The sequence below is a fragment of the Chiloscyllium punctatum genome, chromosome 11 (assembly GCF_047496795.1).
Source record: "Chiloscyllium punctatum isolate Juve2018m chromosome 11, sChiPun1.3, whole genome shotgun sequence".
NCBI lineage: Eukaryota > Metazoa > Chordata > Chondrichthyes > Orectolobiformes > Hemiscylliidae > Chiloscyllium > Chiloscyllium punctatum.
In genome coordinates this window covers 44,933,119-44,956,416 of record NC_092749.1, presented here as the reverse complement: position 1 = coordinate 44,956,416, position 23,298 = coordinate 44,933,119, and the positions used below count along the sequence as shown (strand labels likewise).

The following is a 23,298-nucleotide window of genomic DNA, read 5'->3' as shown; positions in this document are numbered from 1 at the left end:
AAACCAATAGTTACTTTGGAAAATTACTTTTATTTTTAAATATCCAAAGAAATTTTTCTCATCAGTTTTTATTTTTTGACTTTCTCTTGTACTCTACTTTTTCCTTGGCTTCTGAGATAAGATTCCAATGACATACCTATGCAATCCCAATCATCTAAACCCACTTCCATAACACTTTGATTATGCTCCTGTCTCAGCTCATGTGCTGCTGAAATCCTCATGCCTTGATTTGCTCATTTTGACTATTCCAATACATGTCTGGTTGGTCTCACACACTCTCTCCTCTATAAAAATCAGGGTATCCAAAATTCTGCTCACCATGTTGTAACTTGTCCCAGTCCCACTTCCCTATCAACCACCTCCACCGTGCTTGTTGAGGTAGACTGACTTGCAGTCAAGCAACATTTGATGTTATAAGTCGCAGAGTTACAGAAGTGTTATGGCACAGAGGCGGCTATTTGGCCCATCATGTCTATACCAGCACTTTAAATGAGCATCATTACCTAGTGTCAATCTCCATTGAAATTTTTCCTATATCCTTACACATTGTTTCCATTCAAACATCTGTCCAATGCCCCCTTGAATGTCTCAACTGAACCTGCCTCCACCACACTTCCAAACAGTGCATTCCATACCAAACTACCTGCCTAAAAGTTTTTCTCACCTCACATTTGCTCCTTCTGCAAACATTTTAAATCCATGCTCTCTCATCCATGATCCTGTTATTAGTGGGAACATTTCTCCCAATCTACTTTATCCAGCCCACTCATGATTTTGAAAAACTCTATCAAATCTACTCTTAGCCTTCTTCTCTCCAAAGAAAACAGTCTCAACTTCTTCAATTGATCCTCATAACTGAAGTTCCTTATACCAGGAACAATTGTTGTAAATTTCTCCTGCACTCTAATGCATTCAAATTCTTTCTATAATGAGACATCTAAAACTGTACACAATATTTCAACTGGGATATAGCAGGTGGTTTATACAAGTTCAACTCCTTGCCCCAATTAATAAAACTGAGGATATCATCTGCTTTATTAACTGCTCTGTCCTCCTGACACTTTTGATGATCAGTGCACATACGCACCTAGGTGTCTCTGCTTCTGTAGCTCCTTTAGACTTGAACCCCTTATTTTACATTGTCTTTCAATTTCCTGCCTATCAAAATGCATCATCTCATACTTCTCTGTATTGAACCTCAGCTGCCACCTGTTTCAACCACTTGTCTTTGTCATTTTGGAGTTCAACACTGTCAGAGAGTCATTGAGACACACAGCACAGAAACAGACCATTTGTCCATGCTGACCAGATACTCTAAATTAATCTAGTCCCATTTGCCAGCACTTGGTCCAAATCTTTTTAAACCCTTCCTATTTATAAACCCATCCAGATACCTTTTAAATGTAGTAATTGTACCAGCCTCTACCACTGAGTCAGTAAATTTAAGGAGGAGTTAGACAGATTTTTAATTAATAATGGGTTGAAGGGAGAAGACAGGAAAATGCAGGTGAGGAGCATAACAGCCGTGATCGAATGGTGAAGCAGACTCGATGGGTCGAATGGTCTAATTCTGCCCCTATATCTTATGAACTTCCTCTGGCAACTCTTACATACATGCACCACCTTCTGCAGGAAGAAGTTAGGTCCTTTTTAAATCTTTGCTCTCTCACCTTAGATCTATGCCCTGTGATTTTGGACTCTCCTACTCTAGGGAAAAGACCTTGACTATTCACCATATCAATGCCCCTCACGATTTTATAAACTTCTATAAGGTCACCCCTCTGCCTCTGAAAATAGCCTATTCAGCCTCTTCATATAAGCTCAAAACCTCCAACCTTGGCAATACCCTTGTAAATCTTTTTCAAACCCTTTCAAGTTTAACAATATCTTGTCTCCAGCAGGGAGACCAGAATTGAATGTAGCATTCCAAAAGTGGCCTAACCAATCTCCTGTGCAGCTTGCAACATGGCCTCCCAACTTCTATACTCAATAAACCTCCTCACAGTTTGCTATTCTTCCAAGTTTCTAGTCATCTGAAAACTTTGAAATTGAATAGATTATGAACATATATTAAGAAAATCCAGGGTCCTAATATCATGCCCTGGGGAACTCCACTAGAAGCATTCCTCCATAGACCATTATTCTGTTTCCTTAGACTCAGTCAATTGTGATCAAAGTTGCTATTGACTCTATTATTCCATGGCCTATAACTTGCCTCATAAGTCTGTTGTGTGACACTGTACCCAACGTCTTCTGGAAGTCCACATACACTACATTAACAGCATTACTCTCAAGTCTTTTTGTTACCACCTCAAAACATTCCAGCAAGTTGGTTAAGCATGATTTCTCCTTCACAAATCCATGCTGACTCTTCCTATTCAACCCACGCTTTTCCATATGATGAATAATTCTATTCTGAATAATTGTTTCTAGAAGCTTCCCCATTACTGAAATTAAACTGGCTGTTTTATAATTCTTGGACTTATCCTTACAACCTTTCTTGAACAAGACTGTACCGTTTGCAATGTTTCAGTCTTCTGACACCTCCCTTGAGTCTAGGGAAGACTTAAAGGTTATGGTCGGTGCCCTTGCAATTTCCACCATCACTTCCTTCAATACCTTTGGATCATCTCATCTGGTCCTGGTGTCTTATCAAATTTCAGAACCAACAGTCTATTCAACACTTCTGCATTATAAATTTTGAATTCTTCTAGTGATAGAGTTTCCCTCCTTTGTCACAATGGCCTGGGTAGCACCTCCTGTTTTGCCAAAGACAGATGCAAAGTATTCATTTAAAACCTCAGCCCCTGCCTATATGTCAAGATATCCTTTGGCCTCTAATTGGCCCAACTCCTTGTTTTACCACTCTTGTACTATTTATATGCCTATGGAAGACTTTGGACACTCACTTACATTGGCTGAGAGTCTTTTCTCATAATTGTTTCTTGCTTCTCTAATTTTCCTTTTCACCTGCCCTCTAAACCTTCTGTATTCTTCTTTGTTCTCAGCTGTACTATCTACCTGATATCTGTCATTAGCACACTTCTCCTTTGTCTTAATTTCTATTTCCTTTGTCATCCAGGGAGCTCTAGAATTGTTTCTCTTACTTTTGCCATTTGAGGGAATGTTCCTTGAGTGTATCCGATCCATTCCCCCTTTGAAGGTAATCCATTGTTCAGTTGCATTTTTACTTTTGCCATTTGAGGGAATGTTCCTTGAGTGTATCCGATCCATTCCCCCTTTGAAGGTAATCCATTGTTCAGTTGCATTTTTACTCGTGAACTTCTCATTCCATGCTATCCTGCCCAGCGCTGATTTTGCCCTATTTAAGTTGCTAATTGATTTTTCTTACTCTAGACTGTCTAATGTCATTCCCCATCATCAACCCGAACTTTATAATACAATGATCACTATTTCCGAGATGTTCCCTCACTGACATTTGGTCCACTTGGGCCCACTCATTTCTGTGAACTAGTTGCATCCTTTTTTGTTGGACTGGACATATGCTAGTGTAGGAAACTCTTCTGAATTCAATCCTTCCTGTTCCTTACACTACCAGTATCCCAATCTGTATTAGGATAATTGAAGACCCTCATGATAACTACTATATAATGTTGGCGTGTCTCTGTAATTTCCCCACAGATTTGTTCCTCCACATCCTTCCCATTAATTGGTGGTTTCCAGACTATACCTAGCAATGTAACTGCATCCTTGTTGTTCCTTAGCTCTAGCCTAATTAATTCTGTTCTTGAACACTCTGAGGCATCCCTTTTCTCCTGCACAACCATGTTTTCCTTAACCAATATTGCCACCGCACTTCCTATCCTCCCTTTTCTATCTTTTCTGAATACCTTGTATCCAGGAATATTTAACAGCCATTTTGTACCCTTCCTCAAGCCATGTCTCTGTTATTGCCACAACATCATATTTCCACATGACAATCTGCAGTTGTAACTTTCCAATCTTATTTATTACATTCTGTGCATTCATATATATGCACAGTAACCCACTTGTACACTTTATTTCTTTCTGCCTGACTCTGACTTCACCTATTATATTCTGATATTTCTCTCTACTAACCCCTACCAAACTAGTTAAAGCTCTCCCAAAGGCCTAGCAAAAAGACCCACAAGGCACTCAGTCCCAGCTCTGTTCAGGTGCTAACTGTCAAACTTGTACAGGTGCCAACTTGGCAACAGTCAGTCCCAGTGTCCCAGGAAATAAAACCCTCCTTCTTGCTCCATCTTTCCAGTCACATTTTTATCTTCCAGAGTGTCCTATTTCTGTACTTATTTGCACTTGGCGCTGGAGTAACGTGGGGACTAATACATTGCTAATTGCTAATTTTATATGTAGCTACCTAAATTCTGATTGCAGGACCATATTCCTCTTTCTTCTGAGGGCAGTGGACCATAACCTCTGGCTGCTCACCATCTCCCTAAAGAATATCTGCTCTGTGACATCCTTGACCCTGGTATCAGGGAGGCAATATACCATTTTGGAAGTCATGTCTTTGGGATAGAAAGACCTGTCTGTTCCCTTAAGGAATTTCTCTATCACTACCGCTCCACTTTCTTCTTCCTGCTTTTGTGCAGCCACAAATGTAGCTTTGACTCCACTCCCTTGAAGGACCGGTAGCACCTTTATCAGCTTCCAATACTGAAAACCAATATGTAAATAGGACCCCAAGAGACTCCGACCTAATTTTCTTCTATTGCCTGATAGTTATCCATTCCCTTCCTGCCTCCGGGCCATAAGCTGCAGTGTGAACACCTCTCTACGCGTGTTATCCACATAACTCTCAGCTTTGCAGAATATACCACAGTGTTTCAGCCACTGCTCAAGATCTAAAAACCGAAGACTAAGCTTCGACACATGAAAACATTTTGTGTGCCGGTGGTCATCTAGGACCCTGGAAGGGTCCATGACTCAGCACATATTACAGGTCACACATTTCACTCAACCGACCTGTCGTGCCAACTTCCTTCCTTTACATTAACTTTACTTCCCTTACTCTACTCTAGTTTACTTTTACCTGACTTTCATTTATTTCTGGTATTTCTTAGTTAAACTACTTCTTAAAAAAAATTTCTAATTTACATAGACCCTGATACAATTTCTTTCCAACTAATGAATTTATTGATTTTCTGTTGTGAAACTCAGCTGTTTGGAATTATTCTGCTCTAACTCCCAGGTACAATATAGGCCTCAAGCCTCAGCCATGATTTATATTTTCCTATTCCAAGTTGCTCTTTCATAGGTTTGATCCCACTCCAACTCCCAGGGTAAAGAGGTGCAGGTCTTAAGTCTCAGCTGCAATTTATACCCTCTCGCTATGAGTTGCTCCCATGCAGGTTTGATCCCATTCCAACTCCCAGGTAAATGGTGTAGGCCTTGAACCTCAGCTGCTGTTTAGACTTGCCTGTTCCAAGTTGCTCGATCACAGGCCTGATGCTGCTCTGACTCCCACATAAGTGGCAATTCTTATCATTGTTTTGAAAACCCTCCATGATATTGCACTCCTCGATTTCAATAATTTCCTTTAACCCCACAACACTCTGAGATTGCTACGTTCCTCTAATTCTGGCCTCTTGTGCATTCCCAATTGCAGCTGTTCCAGTATTGGTTGCTGTTGCCTCGGTGGAAAGCTCTAGAATTCCTCCCTCCACCTTTCTATCTCGCTTTCTTCCTCTTGAATATTTATTTAAATATACTACTTTGAACAAGCGTTTGTTCATTTGACCTGAGTTCTCATTATATGGCTTACATTCCATGGAGCTGGACCCTTAGATTTCTTTAGACTTCCAATATTTCCAGTTTTTCACTATTTTAGAAGTATCCTCTCTTATCCTTTAATTTCCAAAAAGGATGACTTCATCATCAAATCCATCCCCATATTCCCAATTGAAGCCATTCGTTTAAACAAACAGCTGTAATTTTGTTCCTATCAGACTTTTTCAAATGGGCCACTTTGGGGAAGCGATGGCCTAGTTGTATTATCGCTGGACTGTTTATACAGAGACTTAGATAATATTCCGGGGACTTGGGTTTGAATCCTGCCATGGCAGATGGTAGAAATTCTAGATATTTATTGAATTTAAATAAGAATCTAATGATGACTATGAAACCATCGTCGATTGTCATCTGGTTCACTAACATCCTTTAGGGAAGGAAACTGCTACCCTTTCCTGGTCTGACCTACTTGTGACTCCAGATCCACAGTAATGTGGTTGACTCTTAACTGCCCTCTGTGCAACTAGTGGAGGGGCAATGAATGCTGTATAGCCAGTGATGCCCTTATCCTGTGAATGAATAAAAAATACTTCCCATATACCACAGTACCTCACAAAGCAAAGTCACACTCAATCAACCCTGCAAAGTCCTTTAACCCACAGATTAATCAAGCAATAACCTGACATAGTCACTGTCACAGAACTATAGCTCTTTGTCAATGTCAACTAAAGCAATGTCCTCTAGCTCTGGACTCCCCTGCCCCAGGTAAAAGACTTTATGTATTTACCCTACCCATGCCCCTCATAATTTTGTAAACCTCTATAAGGTCACCCCTCAGCCTCTGATGCTCCAGGGAAAACAGCCCCAGCTTACTCAGCCTCTCTCTATAGCTCAAATCTTCCAACCCTGGCAACATCCTTGCAAATCTTTTCTGAGCCCTTTCAAGTTTCACAACATCTTTCTGATAGGAAGGAGATCAGAACTGCATGCAATATTCCAACAGTGGCCTAGCCAATGTCCTGTACAGCCGTAATATGACCTCCCAACTCCTGTACTCAATATTCTGACCACTAAAAGAAAGCATACCAAAGCCTTCTTCACTATCCTATCTACCTGCGACTCCACTGTCAAGGAGCTATGAACCTGCACTCCAAGGTCTCTTTGTTCAGCAACACTCCTGAGGACCTTACCGTTAAGTGTATAAGTCCTGCTAATATTTGCTTTCTCAAATTGCAGCACATCGCATTTATCTGAATTAAAATTCATCTACCACTTCTCTCAGCCCATTGGCCCATCTGGTCAAGATCCTGTTGTAATCTGAGGTAACCTTCTTCACTGTCCCCTACACCTCCAATTTTGGTGTCATCTGCAAACTTAATAACTCTAGCTTTTATGCTTGCATCCAAATCATTTATGTAAATGACAAAAAGTAGAGGACCCAGCACTGATCCATGTGGCACTCCACTGGTCACAGGCCTCCAGTCCTAAAAACAACCCTCCACCACCACCCTCTGTCTTCTACCTTTGAGCCAGTTCAGAACTAGAGGGCATAGATTTAGTGTGAGATATTAAAGAGACCTAAAGGGCAACGTTTTCACACAGAGGATGTACATGTATAGAATGAGCTGCCAGAGGAAGTGGTGGAGGCTGGTACAATTGCAACATTTAAGAGGCATTTGAATGGGTTTACGAATAGGAAGGGTTTGGAGGGATATGGGCCAGGTGCTGGCAGGTGGGACTAGATTGGGTTGGGATATCTGGTCCGCATGGATGGGTTGGACCGAAGGGTCTGTTTCCATGCTGTACATCTCTATGACTCAATATCCTGTCTCACCAGCTAGACAAACTCACCAGATATGGTGAAACAGTGGTAAACAGTTGGGAGAGGGAGTGGGCCTGAGTCCTCAACAATAACTCTAGTCTTCATGTTTATAAGCATGAAGTCAAAGATGGAAAGGAAACTTTTTGCTGAATACCCCTGAAAAACATTTGTTTGCTGAAGAACAAACAAGATTTGGATGCGAACATAAGAGGTACAGTTAGTAAGTTTGCAGACGACACCAAAATTGGAGGTGTAGTGGACAGCGAAGAGAGTTACCTCAGATAACAACAGGAACTGGACCAGATGGGCCAATGGGCTGAGAAGTGGCAGATGGAGTTTAATTAAGATAAATGTGAGGTACTGCATTTTGGGAAAGCAAACCTTAGCAGGACTTATACACTTAATGGTAAGGTCCGAGGGAGTGTTGGTGAACAAAGAGACCTTGGAGTGCAGGTTCATAGCTCCTTGAAAGTGGAGTCGCAGGAAGATAGGATAGGGAAGAAGGCGTTTGTATGCTTTCCTTTATTGGTCAGAGTATTGAGTACAGGAAGTGGGAGGTCATGTTGTGGCTGTACAGGACATTGGTTAGGCCACTGTTGGAATACTGCATGCAATTCTGGTCTCCTTCCTATCGGAAAGATGTTGTGAAACCTGAAAGGGTTCAGAAAAGATTTACAAGGATGTTGCCAGGGTTGGAGGATTTCACCTATAGGGAGAGGTTGAACAGGCTGGGACTGTTTTCTCTGGAGCGTCAGAGGCTGAGGGGTTATAGAGGTTTACAAAATTATGAGGGGCATGGATAGGATAAATAGATAAAGTCTTTTCCCTGAGATCGGGGAGTCCAGAACTAGACGGCATAGGTTTAGGGTGAGAGGGGAAAGATATAAAAGAGACCTAAGTGGCAACTTTTTCATGCAGAGGGTGGTACGTGTATGGAATGAGCTGCCAGAGGAAGTGGTGGAGGCTGGTACAATTGCAAAATTTAAGAGACATTTGGACGGGTATATGAATAGGAAGGGTTTGGAGGGATATGGGCTGGGTGCTGGCAGGTGGGACTAGATTGGGTTGGGATATCTGGTCGCCGTGGACAGGTTGGACCGAAGGGTCTGTTTCCATGCTGTACATCTCTATGATTCTATGACTATAATTACCTCGAGTACGTAAACAGCAGAGGAATATGCCAGATATCCCAAGTAGATTTAGTCTAAACTAGGGCAGGTAGTCACTAAACTCAACTTATTAAAACAAGAACACTTGAAAGTACAGAACTTGAGTATTGCTGGGTGAAAGGGACATCATGTGAAAGCTTTTTGTCTTGCACTAGTCAGGACAGAATCACAAGAATACGAAATCTTAAAGGAAACAACAGTTAATACTGCATGAGGAGAGACTGCTGATTGCTTGACACATGGACTCTAGTAGATGGCATGGAGAATACACCAGAGAGCATTTAACTGACAAGCTTTTGATTTAAATTCAAACCATGCAAGTGTGGTATAATTGATCAAAGTTTTACCTTGCGAAATGTGCCAGTGATTGGTTGCCCTCCAAGTTTCTGTTTATTCAAAAATGGCTCATGTTCTTTTGGTTTGCAAAGGACAAGGCCTTCCACATGAATGTAGTTTCCAGCATCAAAAAGTGAGCTTCAATGCAAGCCCAACTGATAATCTAAAATTGATTGTTAGTGTAATTCTTAGTAATTTACGTTGCCCCTTACCTCATTTTTTTTAGAAATGCAAGTTCTTACTCTTTAGGGGTGTAAACTGCCTCTCTTTCATGTTAAATTACTTTTTATTGATCTTCTATCTTCTCACTTATTAGTAAACTTGCCCAGTTTACTGAAGACTTTCTCTGTGCCATTGCATTGATGTTAACTTTATCTAAATCTTGAATCTTCATAGTTGTTTCACTATGTTGAACTCAAACACATCATGATAACTATCAGATAGGTGCTCATACACTGTTAGGCTGTAAACTAACAGCCTCAGGCGACTGACTGTGTGGAGTTTGCACATTCTCTCTGTGTCTACGTGGTTTTCCTCTGGGTGTTCTGGTTTCCTCCCACTACCCAAAAATGTGCAGGTTAGGTGAATTGGCCATGCTAAATTGCCCGTAGTGTTAGGTGAAGGGGTAAATGTAGGGGAATGGGTCTGGGTGGGTTGCGCTTCGGCAAGTCGGTGTGGACTTGTTGGGCCGAAGGGCCTGTTTCCACACTGTAAGTAATCTAATCTAATCTAAATCTGGCTCTTTACATGTTAATTAATTTACGTGTTAATAAATCTCGTGTGTTCCCCCTATTGGTTCTAAGATACATTGTTGCAAAAAAATTTACTCTGGACAAACTCAAAAAACTCATCATATTTCTAATCTGTTCATTTTACTCTACAAAAAAGTTAAAAATCTTCCAATCAACTTAAACCACACCAATTGTCTCTCTCACTCTCTGATGAGACAACAGCCCTATAGTCCACATGGGCTATGGCAACTTTATATTAAAACTCTGGCTTTGCTACATTATCCCACACCACAATTGCCACGAGACTCCAACTATAGTCTTAGATCTTTCTCTCTTTCTATTTCTTAATTCCACTTATGAGGTGAAAATTAGTGTCCCCTCCTCATGAGGAGTTTCTTTGGGCAGAGGGGTTAGACAATTAATCAGGGAGGAGGATAGTGTGTGGTGATGTGGACCACCTTTATCTTCCACCTCAACAAGGTCCATGGTGAAAAGGTCCTTAGTATTGACCCAGTGGTGAGCAGGAGGCTTGCCATGCAGGGAGCACAACAAGCAAACCTAAGCAGAGCCCAGGCGGGGGTAGGGGTGCCTCTCAATAAAATGCACTCAATGCATGACTGAGAGGCCCAGTATTGGGACAGAAATTTTGGGGAAACTGCTGAGAGTCACCCTGTGACCTTCCAATACTTTATCCAGACACTGGCAGATGGTGAATAGAGAATTTTAATCTTTTGTAAGAATATAATTTTGTTTGTTTTTCATATTTAACTGAAATTTACTGTTTCAATTCTAAATTTCCTAGCCTACAGCAAGGTTTTACAAGAAAAACAGATGAAGTTAGATAATTAAGGAAAGCAGTTGAAACTATTTTTCCTGTAACTGGGATGAACTATCTCTTTTGTTTCAGAAGCACATAAAAACAGGCAACTCAATGTAATTTAGCACTGACTGGAGCTCTAAATAGAGTGTTGGGTGATCACTGATTAGTGAAATCAGGAGCAAAGGAGAGGCTCCTTTGGTTTTGCTTTTTCTCGAAATTGGGTCTTATTCCATTACAATTGAGGAAGCTATTTGGTGAGTATCTGCTCTAAGTAATTAAGTACTATTCTTAAGGTTTAAATTGTATAGAAATTGATGGTAAGGTTAATAATACATATAAGAAAAATAACTAAATTAAAACAATTATGTAGCTAATTAAAACAAATTAAGGTTGTCAGGACAGATGATATGTCATGCCTGCAGTATGTGGGAACTCGTGATGCTAGTGTGATCCAGGGCAAATACACCTGCAGTAAAGTATTCACAGCTCGAGGTGTTTCAGCTTTGAGTTTAGGAATTGGAGGCTGAGCTGCAGATAATGCAAAACTTCAGCATGGGGATAGTTACCTGAATGATTTATACCAGGAAGCAATCAAAACCTTTATCATAGTGTCCTCTGATTCAGTCAGCGATCATGGACAAGACAGTGTGACTGGAAGGAAACAGCTAAGGGAATGAAAAGGGCAAGAGCTGCAGCTTTTGCAATTGTCCAACAAGTCTGCAGTTCTTTCAGCTTGTTTGGATGAGAGTAACGGCTGCAGGTGAATGAGCTAATTGACCTAGGTACCATGGTACAAGAAGTCCTTCAAGTTGAGGGGTGCCAAAAAATGCGAACTGATATAGGTGACTGTAGAATAATAGGAATTGAAATTGTTCTCTGCAGCAAAACATGAGAGTCCAGGAAGCTGTGTCAAGTGCCCAGTGTCAGGATTTGTTCTGCTAAGGATTGGAAAAGAATTTGGGAGGGGAGAATCCAGTTGGCTATGTAGATACCAACGACATAGATAGGACAAGAAAGACATTCTGCATAGGCAGTATTAAGAACTAGGCATAACATTTAGAAGCAGAATCTTTAAGTAATAATTTCTGGTAAGATTTTGAAACAACAAAACAGATTTAACTCTTATTGCAGTTACGGGCTGCACAGTGTAACCATGTTTCATGACACTTCTGAATAACTTCCACATAGCTACAGCAAAAGACATATGAAAAATAGGGCTTTCAGTAGCAAGCTAAAGCAATATTTTAATCATTGAACTAACCAAATAGGAATCTCACATTATATTCAGTCAAAGCTTGATGTTGCAAAATATTGTTGTGGACACATAGTCTGCATGTTATCATGAACCACAGAAATCACTACTACACTGAAAGATGGTGTACAATACTGCCATGATATTAAGCCCATCACTGACTGTACCAAAATTCTTATAAACTTTGTATTTTGATAAATTTAAACGATTAATACATTTTCTGAATTTCCCTTGACAAAGAATCCCATTAGATGAGTTTATAATAAATGCTGAGGCAATGAACTGTGCTATCAGTAAGTCATTACAGGAATTAATTATGATCTTGATTGATATTTCAATATGCGACCTAAGATATTCTCATTAATTTTGTTCATATTGCTGTTTAAATGGCATGAATATTTTGCCATTCTCTCACTTTAGTTCACGTTCAGGATGTGAATGGTGAGATCATGAGTTATTTCCCACCCTTAGTCGTCTGGATTCTTGAATTCTAGCAGTTAGTATAACTAAGTGACTTGCTTGCCACTCCAGAGAACAGTTAAGAATCAACCACATTGATATGGGACAGGAGTCACAAACTAAGTAAGCATGGCATGTTTCCATCTGTAAATGACAGGAATGAATCAGTTGCATTTTTGCTACATTCCATTTCAGTTTTATGGGCCCTTTTATTGAGATCAAACTTGTTTATTTTTCAGACCTTTTAAAAACAAAATAAAAATGTTCAAAATGCCACAATGGGATTCGGATTCACAGTTTTAGTACAAAGTCATAGAAAAATAATTGTATTTCAACCATTTTTATTATAGATTATTAAAGTTTCTAAAGTAATTAAAAGGATAGAGAGTATAGAAAGTGTCAGGAATCTAACTTCAGGCATAGCAGATAAGGGGACAACTATAACAAGTGGGGCAGACAACATAGGACTGAGGGTATTGTACTTGACTGCATGTGGCATATGAAAAAAGGAAAATGAGCTTGGAGCACAAATTGAAATTGGCAGGTATAACATTGTGGGCATCACAGAGACATGGCTGCAAGGGGATAAGGGCTGGAAATGAAATATCCATAAGCCCTCTATTGAAAGGATAGGTAGAGGGGGTGGGAGTTGCCTTGTTACTAAGAAATTAAATTAAATCAAAGCATTAAGTGATAGAGTTGGAAGTTATAGAATCTGTGCAGGTAGAGTTGAGGTACAGCAAAAGAAAAAAGACCCTGATTGGATTTGTGTACAGGCCTCCGAGCAGTAGTCAGGGTATGGGTAAGAAAATAAATCAGCAGACAGAAAAGGCATGTAAGAAAGGCATAATTACAATAATCATGGGGATCTTCAATAAGTAGGTGGACTGGAAAAAATCAGGTTGGTGGTGGATCTCATGTAAGGGACTTTGTGGAATGTCTATGAGATAGTTTTATTTTGAAGCAGCTTGTGGTAGAGCCCTCTCTGGAACAGTTAATTCTGGATTTGGTGTATAGTGGTGAGGCAGACTTGATTACAGAGGTAAAAACAATGTAAAAACAATGACTGCAGATGCTGAAAACCAAATACTGGATTAGTGGTGCTGGAAGAGCACAGCAGTTCAGGCAGCATCCAACGAGCAGCGAAATCGATGTTTCGGGCAAAAGCCCTTCATCAGGAGCATAAGGTGAAGGGACCCCTAGAGGGCAGTGACCATAATACTATTGAATTCACTCTACAGTTTGAGAGGGAGGGGCTGGAATTAGATGTAATGGCACTGTAACTGAGTAAAGGTAACTACAAAGACATGAGGCAGGACCTGGCCAGAGAAGGAGAAGCCAAGCAAGGAACATGGTGGAGTAGCAATGGCAGGAGTTTTTGGAGGTAATTTGGGAGGCAAGCTGAAATTCATTCCAAAGAAAAAGAAACATGCTAAGCACTTGGACAGGCCAGGAGAGTGGGCAAGGAAGTGGCAGATGGAATACAATGTGGGAAAGTGTGAGGTTATGCATTTTGGTAGGAAGAATAGAGGCATAGACTATTTTCTAAATGGGAAAGGCTTCTGAAATCTGTAGCACAAAGGGACCTGGCAGCCTAGTTCAGGTTTTTCTTAAAATTAACATGCAGATTCAATTGGCAGTTGGGAGGCAAATACAATGTTAGAATATAAAGTCAGTTCTATTATAATGTGTGTCATTTCAACACGTATTGGCTTTAATGTGATTGAAGAATTTAGACTGTTATTTGCAGAACATGAACTTTCCTTGCCTGTATTGGCTATAATGTGATTCCGACCCCATGATATTAAAAGGCGTGGCTATTGTGCGATTTTCTTATAACTCGAGATCCCACGAGAAACAAACAATCGGGTTTTATCAGAAATAACTGTATTTCAAAAGGGACTAGAATACAAGAGCAGTGACATACTGCTGAGGCTGTATAAGATTCTGGTCACACTGCATTTGGAAAACTGTGAACAGTTTTGGGTCCCATATCGAAGGATGGATGTGCTGGCTTGGAGGCCAGAGGAAGTTCACAAGAATGATCCCAGAGGAAAGCAAATCTTAGCAGGACTTATACGCTTAATGGTAAGGTCGTGGGGAGTGTTGCTGACCAAAAAGTGCAAGTTCATAGCTCCTTGAAAGTGGAGTCACAGGAAGATAGGATAGTGAAGAAGCGTTTTGTATGCATTCCTTTATTGGTCAGAGTATTGAGTACAGGAGTTGGGAGGTTATGTTGCAGCTGTACAGGACATTGGTTAGGCCACTGTTGGAATATTGTGTACAATTCTGGTCTCCTTCCTGTCGGAAAGATGTTGTGAAACTTGAAAGGGTTCAGAAAAGATTGACAAGGACGTTGCCAGGTTTGGAGGTTTTGAGCTATAGGGAGAGGCTGAACAGGCTGGGGCTATTTTCTCTGGAGCATCGGAGGCTGAGGGGCGACCTTTTAGAGGTTTACAAAATTATGAGAGGCATGGATAGGATAAATAGACAAAGTCTTTTCCCTGGGGTGGGGGGAATCCAGAACTAGAGGGCATAGGTTTAGGATGAGAGGGAAAAGATATAAAAGAGACCTACAGGGCAACTTTTTCACACAGAGGGTGGTACATGTATGGAATGAGCTGCCAGAGGATGTGGTGGAGGCTGGTACAATTGCAACATTTGGATGGGTATATGAATAGGAAGGGTTTGGAGGGATTTAGGCTGCATGCTGGCAGGTGGGACTAGATTGGGTTGGGATATCTGGTCGGCATGGACGGATTGGACCAAAGGGTCTGTTTCTGTGCTGTACATCTCTATGATTCTATGATTCTAAATGAAGGGCTTGTCATTTGAAGAGCAGCTGAGAACTCTTGGTCTGTACTCGATGGAGTTTAGAAGGGTGATGGAGGATCTCATTGAAACTTACAGAATACTGAGAGTGCAGAAAAGAGTGGATGAGGAGAAGATGTTTCCACGAGTCATAGAGAATAGGTCTTGAGGACACAGCCTCAGAATGAAGGGACAACCTTGAAAACTGAGTTGCGGAAGAATCTCTTCAGCCTGAGGGTGTTTAATCTGTGAAATCCATTGCCACAGAGGCCTGTGGAGGCCAAGTCATTGAGTGTATTTAAAACAGAGATACATAGGTTCTTGATTAGTATGGGGATCAAGGGTTACGGGAATAAGGCAGAAGAATGAGGATGAGAAACATACCAGCCATGATTGAATGGCGGAGCAGACTCAATAGGTCAAATGGCTCAATTCTGCTCCTATATCTGATGGTCTAATGCTCTTACCAGATGCAGGTGACAAATTGTCTGGGTCAGTATTCAATTGAGTTTAGAAGGATGAGGGAGGATCTGATTGAAACTTACAGAATACTGAGAGGCCTGAAAGAGGCCTGAAAAGAGCCTTTTACAGCCAAATTGAGCCTCCAATGAATTATTGGACACTTGATCACAAGGTGTAAACTGAATAATACATTTCAACTTCAACTGGTTGAAATCCAAGAAGAAACTGACACTGATATCACTTGTGGAACTTCAGTATAAGGATGACAATTTCATCTCCGCTCATCAAAAGAAAATCTTCAAGCCTCGTTTAATGTCTTTGCAGAAGCATACTGAAGAATTATCTTAGACTCAACCCCAAGAAGACTCAAAATCTTTACCAAACCATCCCAGGTCAAGTTCCAGTCCATCCCTCCATTAAGATAAATAGAGAAATCCTCCCAAACATGGAGCATTTCCCTTACCCAAGAAGCTACCTCTCAGGTAAGACTGAGATCAATGAGGAGATTCAACATCACAGCCATTCTGAGAGCACCACTTTCAGACGCATAAGGAAGAGAGTCTTCGATGACTGTGACATCCATGATCATACCAAGATCCTTGTGTACAAGGCAATCATTCTTTCAACGCTTCTATATGGCTCCCAAACTTGGACTTCATATTGATGCCAGCTCAAGACCCTTCAGAAGTGCCGATGCTGTTTGAGATGGATTCTCTGCATCAGCTGGGAGGACAGTCATATTAACATCTGCGTCCTTGAAGCAGCTAACAGCACCAGGATTAAGGCCATGATCAGCTGAAACAGATTTGTTGGGCTGGCCATATGCTTAGGATGCCTGAGTTCTTTCTGTCAAAGCCCAGCTCAAGGAAGGCAAACCAATGATAGGACAACAAAGAAAGCACTTCAAACACTCTCTGAAAATTTCCCTCAAGAAGTGCAACATCAATTTCAACACATGGAAGATCCACATTCAGAAGAAATCAACTTGGAGGAAACTTCTATTTGAAGGGTTACAATTCTTTGAGAACACCCAATGACAAGAGCAAGTATGGAAAATAAACCAGAGAAAGGAATGTCAATGATCTCAAGACCAAAGGCCATTTCCACCTTCTGGAAACACCTGACAAATGTGTGAATGGAGATGCAGTTCTAGGATCGAACTTATCCGCAAGGACACACAGAACCCATAAGCAGTTACATGGAATTTCCTAGGTGGACTTTAGCGAGTGATTATTGATGATGGCAATCATCTTTGTGCTGTAAAATTCTGGAAGGTTCTGTCAGTTTTAGAAATGTATTACAATGTGAGGTTTTATCTTCAGGACATGAGAAATGAGCAAAAGAGGAATAAACATAATATGTAATATAAAATTGCTGGGTAATGGAAAAAATCTTGTGACTTAATCCAGCTTCATTTATGTATTTCTTTGAGTCAACATTATTTCACTAAGATCTAGACGAGTAAACCTGCAATTAACACTGGAATTCATCCAATTTCAGTTAACTTTGCAAACCAATTGCACAAGAGATAGGATAAATCCTCACTTATAAGCAACAAAAAGCTTCTAATTGTCCTGTGTAGAGTTAGCTTACTACTCACTTGAGAATCCCTAAATTTCAGCATCAACCATCTTTCAATTCCATGGGATTGGGCAAGTATGGGGTGTTCAAATGAGGAGATTACTGCATTACTGCATACTGTAAACTGAAATCAATTATAGATTTATTTGTGGTTTCATGAACGTCTATGTTATGTCAGGCAATTAACTCACAAAAATATATCCTTTAACACTCATAAGAAGTTTTGTGGATTTTTTTTTAGTTTGTTACTTGTCACCTTGAAAGTCCTAAGTTGAGGAGATGTTGCAGAAAATCAAAACAAAATGTCATGTTTATTGTTGACATATAAGAAGGCAGCACACAATGGTTTTCACACTCAACTATTATCCAGTAGCACTATTTGCCTTCTTGCAATGATTAACCAGCAACATAGCAGAGCACAGTAAATATACATTTACTACAACTGCTTCAGTTTAATTTGAATTACTTACAGTGAGGCTGCCACAAGGCTCCAGCACAATTGGAACGGACATCTTGCCTTGTAGATTTAGCTTGGTAAGATAGAATACCTTTTCACCAACAATCCTTTCCTTTTTCATGCGTCGTATACTGTAGAGCCTAAATCGCACTGCATAATTACCAATCATCTCAGACTCTATGCGATTGAACCTAAACGCCTCTGTGAAGACAGGACAAGGCCCCCGCTGGACACTTGTTTTTGATCGTTGTTTCTTTGTGGGAAGTAGCACAAGATGTACTTGCCATGAACTGTTGCCAGTTCGGTTATGTGTTGGAATGTCTGTAACAGCTGTTACTGTTACCATAAGTTTCTGTGCTTGTGAGTCAAAATCAAAAGTGACATCCAATGTGCCATACTTTGACACAGGCTCTGGATCGTAAGCTTTTGGTAGCTGTGCAGATGATCCTCTTGCTGACATGTCCTATGGAACATAAAAAAAAGCAAATAACTTCAACTGTAATGAAGCAATATTGCTTTTGACACAGATATTGCCAGTATTCCCTCCAATAAAAAGCATTGTTACTCCAGTACAATACCACTATACTATACTGTTGTGTGTGAACTACAGAACCATACTCAGCTTTCCAGTTAAAGTTTAATGTTCATAAAATTTAACCCTGTGGGTGTGAGTCTTTTTGGTGATAACAATACTGAGAACTATGACTTTTCAGAATATACTTCAGTTAAGTTTGAACTATTTCCTATGTGAAGTAAGTTACATTTGTGTGAACAATTAGATAGAACATTGTAATGTACATTACACTGTGCGGGGCGGTACTGCATCTTCACAGCACCAGGGACCCAGGTTTTATTCCACCCTTGGGCAACTATCTGTGTGGAATTTGTACACGCCCCAGTGTTTGCGTGGACTTCCTCTGGGTGCTCTGGTTTTCTCCCACAGACTAAAAATGTGCAGGTTAGGTGGATCAGCCATGGGAAATGCAGGGCTACAGGGACAGTGTAGGGGGCTTGGTCTGGGTGGGATGTTCTTTGGAGGATTGATGTGGACTCAATGTGCCAAATGGCATGCTTCCACACTGTTGGAATGCTATGATTTTATAAAGAAAAGTAATGCATTAAAGATGTCTGTGAACGCAAATAACTATATTTTCAATCACTGAATACTTCTTAATACAAGATAGACAATTAGAGTTATGTTATAACCAATGTTATAAAAGATTTCATACACCTTTTTTCATTTTCAATATATCACAACAATAACAAAATATAATTATTATAATTATAAATTGATTATTAAATTTCATAATCTGAATTTAATGCCTGAGACATCCATGGATGGAAAAGGTTTAAACAAAAAGACAAATACTGACTTCACAGCAATCAGCTGACCATCAAGCTCCACAAAAACAAAATGGAATAAATAACTCATCAGAACGGAAATTAATATTTCATCAAAACACATTGAAACTACTCAACTTAGGCATGGAAAGGTCCTCATCTCCTATTCTTATTTAGATTTGCCTAAGTTTCATATATTGAAGGTAAAAAGACATCACCTGCAATTATCAAGCTTGAAAGAGTGAATTCAGATTTGGAATTTCTCAAACCAACTTGCATTTCAGGGAACGGCTTTTGGCAGAGCAGGGAAGAGGGATTTATGACTCCAGAGCTGAAGAAAGCTCTATTTCTCGGCTTCCATGGCCAGTGACAGAATAGATCAAAAAGAAACATCAGGACACAGAGAACTCAAGGAAAACAGACATATTGGCTACTGTTAAGGATACTAAACATTAGTTAAACAACTGGCCCCAATTTAAAATTTTATTTCTCAAAGCCACTGTAAGGACTTCAAACTATATATTCCTTTCACCTTCCTTTTGTATATGGCACTATCTCTTTTTAACATTGCATTTCTGAGGAAGGGTTGCCAGACTCAAAACATTAACAATGATTTCGCTTCACAGATGCTGCCAGACTGGCTGAGCTTTTCCAGCAACTTTTATTTTTGTTTCTGGTTTACAGCATCCACAGTTCTTTGGTTTTCATTTAGTGGCAGATGGAGTTTAATTTGGATAAATGAGAGGTACTGCATTTTGGTAAAACAAACAAGGGCAGGACTTATACAATTAATGGTAAGGCTCTGGGTAGTGTTGTCGAACAGAGAGACCTAGGAGTTCAGGTGCATTGTTCTTTGAAAGTTGCATTATCAGTAGCCAGGGTGGTTAAGAAGGTGTTTAGCATTCTAGTCTTCATTGCTAAGAACACTGAATATAGGAATTGGGGACATGATGTCATGTTGAGGTTGTACAGGATGTACACTGTACAGTTTTGGTTGCCCTGCTAAAGGAAGGATATTATTAAATTGAAGAGGGTTCAGAAATGATTTACCAGGATGTTGCCGGGACTGGAGAGTTGGAGTTACAAGAAGAGGCCGGATAGGCTGGGACTTTTTTCATTGGAGTGTAGGACATTGAAGAGTGACCTTATAGAGGTTTATAAGGTCATGGGGGCATAGATAAAGTGAATATCAAAGGTCTTAAGAGGCAATGTTTTCATGCAGAGTTGACAGTGTGGTGCTGGAAAAGCACAGCAGGTCAGGCAGCATCCAAGGAGCAGGAAAATCGACGTGTTGGGCAAAAGTCCTTCATCAGGAATGAGGTTGGGACACTCGAGGTTGGAGAGATAAATGGGTGGGGGTTGGGGCTGGGGGTGAAGGTGGCTGAGTGTGCAATAGGTGTATGGTGGTGGGGGTAAAGGTGATAGGTCAGAGGGGAGGTTGAAGCGGATAGGTGGGAAGGGACAGGTAGACCAGGTCAGGATGGTGGTGCTAAGCTGGAAGGTTGGAACTGGGATAAGGTGAGGGAAGGGGGAAATGAGGAAACTGGTGAAATCCACATTGTTGTCATGGTGTTGGAGGGTTCTGAGGCAGAAGATGAGGTGTTCTTCCTCCAGGTATCAGTGGTAAGGGAGTGGCGATGAAGGAGGCCCAGGACCTGCATGTCCTCAGCGGTGTGGGAGGGAGAGTTGAAGTGTTCAACCACAGGGTGATGGGGTTGGTTGTTGTGGGTGTCCCGGAGATGTTCTCTGAAGCACTCTGCGAGTAGGCATCCTGTCTCCCCAATGTCAAGGAGATCACATCGGGAGTGATGAATTCGGTAAGTGACATGCGTGGAAGTATAGGTGAAACTTTGATAGATGTGGAAGGCTCCTTTAGGTCGGAGGAGGTGAGGGGGGAAGTGGGCGTGCAGGTTTTGCAATTCCTGTGGTGGCAGGGGAAGGTGCTGGGAGGGGAGGGTGAGTTGTTGGGGGGTGTGGATGTGACGAGGTAGTTACGGAGGGAACGGTCTTTACGGAAAGTGGATAGGAGTGGGGACAGAAATATATCTCTGGTGGTGGGGTCCGATTGTAGGTGGTGGAAATGATGGAGAATGATGTAATGTATGCAGAGGTTGGTGGGATGGAAGGTGAATATCGGGGGGGGGGGTCTGTTCTTGTTGCGGTTGGAGGGGTGGGGGTTGGGGGCGGAGGTGCAGGAAGTAGATGAGATGCACTGGAGGGCATCATCAACCACAGGGGAGGGGAAATTGCAATCTTTAAAAGGAGGAGGCCATCTGGTGTGTTCTGTGGTGGAATTGGTCCTCCTGGGAGCAGATGCAGTGGAGGCGGAGGAATTGGGAACATTCCTGATGAAAGGCTTTGCCCGAAACATTGATTTTCCGGCTCCTCGGATGCTGCCTGACCTGCTGTGCTTTTCCAGCACCACACTCGCAACTCTAATCCCCAGCATCTGCAGTCCTCACTTTTGCCTTTTTCATACAGAGGTTGGTTTGTGTGTGGAATGAACTGCTAGTGGAAGTGGTATTTGCAAGTACAGTTACAACATTTAAAAGACATTTGGATAGGTACACAAATAAGAAGGAGTTAGAGGGATATGGGCCAAATGCCAGCGAGTGGGACTGGTTTAGTTTGAGACTCTTGGTCAGCATGGATGAGTTAGACCAAAGGATTTGTTTCCGTACTGTATCATTGTACGACTCTATGAAACAGTTTGAGCTGAAAGAAAGAATTTCAATGTGCCCATTAAATGGACCTCTGTGGAAGAAACCACACTTTACTCAGACCCAAAGGCTGAGACATCCAAATTTGTCCAATTAATCCCTACATTTGATAAAGAAGGTATCATCTTCTTTATCTCTTTAAATGGTTGGTACAACAGTTAAAGTTACCAGTCCAACAATTGAAACTGTTGTTGCAGACAGGAAAAGCTCATTAAATTTACTCCATCTTGTTTGAGCAGAATGTAACTGCTTATGAGTCAACAAAAGGTCTATTTTAAGTACAGATCAGTTAGTGTCATAGGCATCCTTGCCCACAGAAAATAGCCTCATTAAAATGCTACTTTAGCATTTGGCTAAAGTAGCTTGCTTTTGACCAGTGAGTTTGGACAATTAATATTGAGGTCACTTACAAAAGGTTTCATGAGGTAATTCTCCTCAAGGAGTTCAAAGACTCGATCACTTTCCATAAGCATCTGATAAGAAGCAAGTTGTTCCAGGAAAGGTATGTGGTAAGATGGGGAAAGAATTGGATGCGAGGGACACCACAGGAGCAAGGCAAGTATTTAATGAGGCACATTTTGGAATATCTATGAAAAATTGTGCTGGGCCTTGTGGCGAAAATCCGTCTTAAAACAAAACTCAATGTAGCATGTCCAGACAGATGATAGTTCGGTCTGGACCATAAACCGAAGTTGGCCTCCTGTAAGGTGTCTGGACTTTGCATTCTGCACTTTGCTCTCATGGATCTTTATACCAACGCAATTGAACTGGTTGAGGTTTGAAACTTAGCTATGTTCCTTGGATCTCCCATTGAGTAAATCTGGCCAAATCTTATAGGCATCTGAGCAACGGGGGCAATGGTGAAATATGTTGCAGAATTGGGCAACAGATCAAGATTCCCCTCTTGATGGTCCTTCCCATGAAACCCGCAAGGTCCCCACCCAACCATTTACAACTATTTACCTGTCCACATTTCCTTCCTAGCCCCTGGCATATGAAGTGACCAAGCCAAGCGTGGTCATATAATTTCATCCCTCTTGAAGCCCGAGTGCTCCTAACTATGAATAAATCATTCTCCTGTGTGACCCCATTCCCATCCATGCTTTAATGTATAATCTTTGCAAATACATAGATTTGCTGCCCCTTCCCAATTTTCATTTCCCCTTCCCCCCGCAGTCTGAGGCCCCAATACTGAAAAATAGGTACAAAAACAGCATTGGTGGAAAGGCTCAGCAGCTCTGGCAGTATCTGTGAAGTGAAATCATAGTTCATGTTTTGAGTCCAGGAGACCCTTCCTCACCAGACCAGAAACATTAACTCTGATTTCTCTTCACAGATGCTGCCAGACCTACTGAGCCTTTCCAGCAACTCCTGTTTTTGTTTCTGATTTAAAGCATCTGCAGTTCTTTTGGTTTCTAACTGAAAACAGGTTCCTGACTGTTCTTTCCACATCTGTAGTCCTCCTTATACCCCTACCACCCTTTCACCTTAGTTTCTGTGGTTGGATCCACTGGACTGACCCTGACCCACACCCTTGAGTGACCTGAGTAGTCAACCCTGAAATGCTCAGACCCCTGACTGGTGGATGTACGCATCCCCAACTG

The 23,298-nt window shown here is 41.2% G+C and overlaps 1 protein-coding gene across 2 annotated transcripts in view; it reads right to left on the bottom strand.

Moving 5' to 3' along the window:
- LOC140482947 (synaptotagmin-14-like) overlaps positions 1 to 23,298 on the bottom strand; it is a 237,333-nt gene that overhangs the window by 44,724 nt on the left and 169,311 nt on the right. For both annotated transcript variants that reach the window (XM_072580721.1, XM_072580722.1), the window contains exon 6: positions 17,647 to 18,096. In XM_072580721.1, the coding sequence (XP_072436822.1) occupies positions 17,647 to 18,096 (450 nt within the window). The remainder of the gene's footprint in view (positions 1 to 17,646; positions 18,097 to 23,298) is intronic.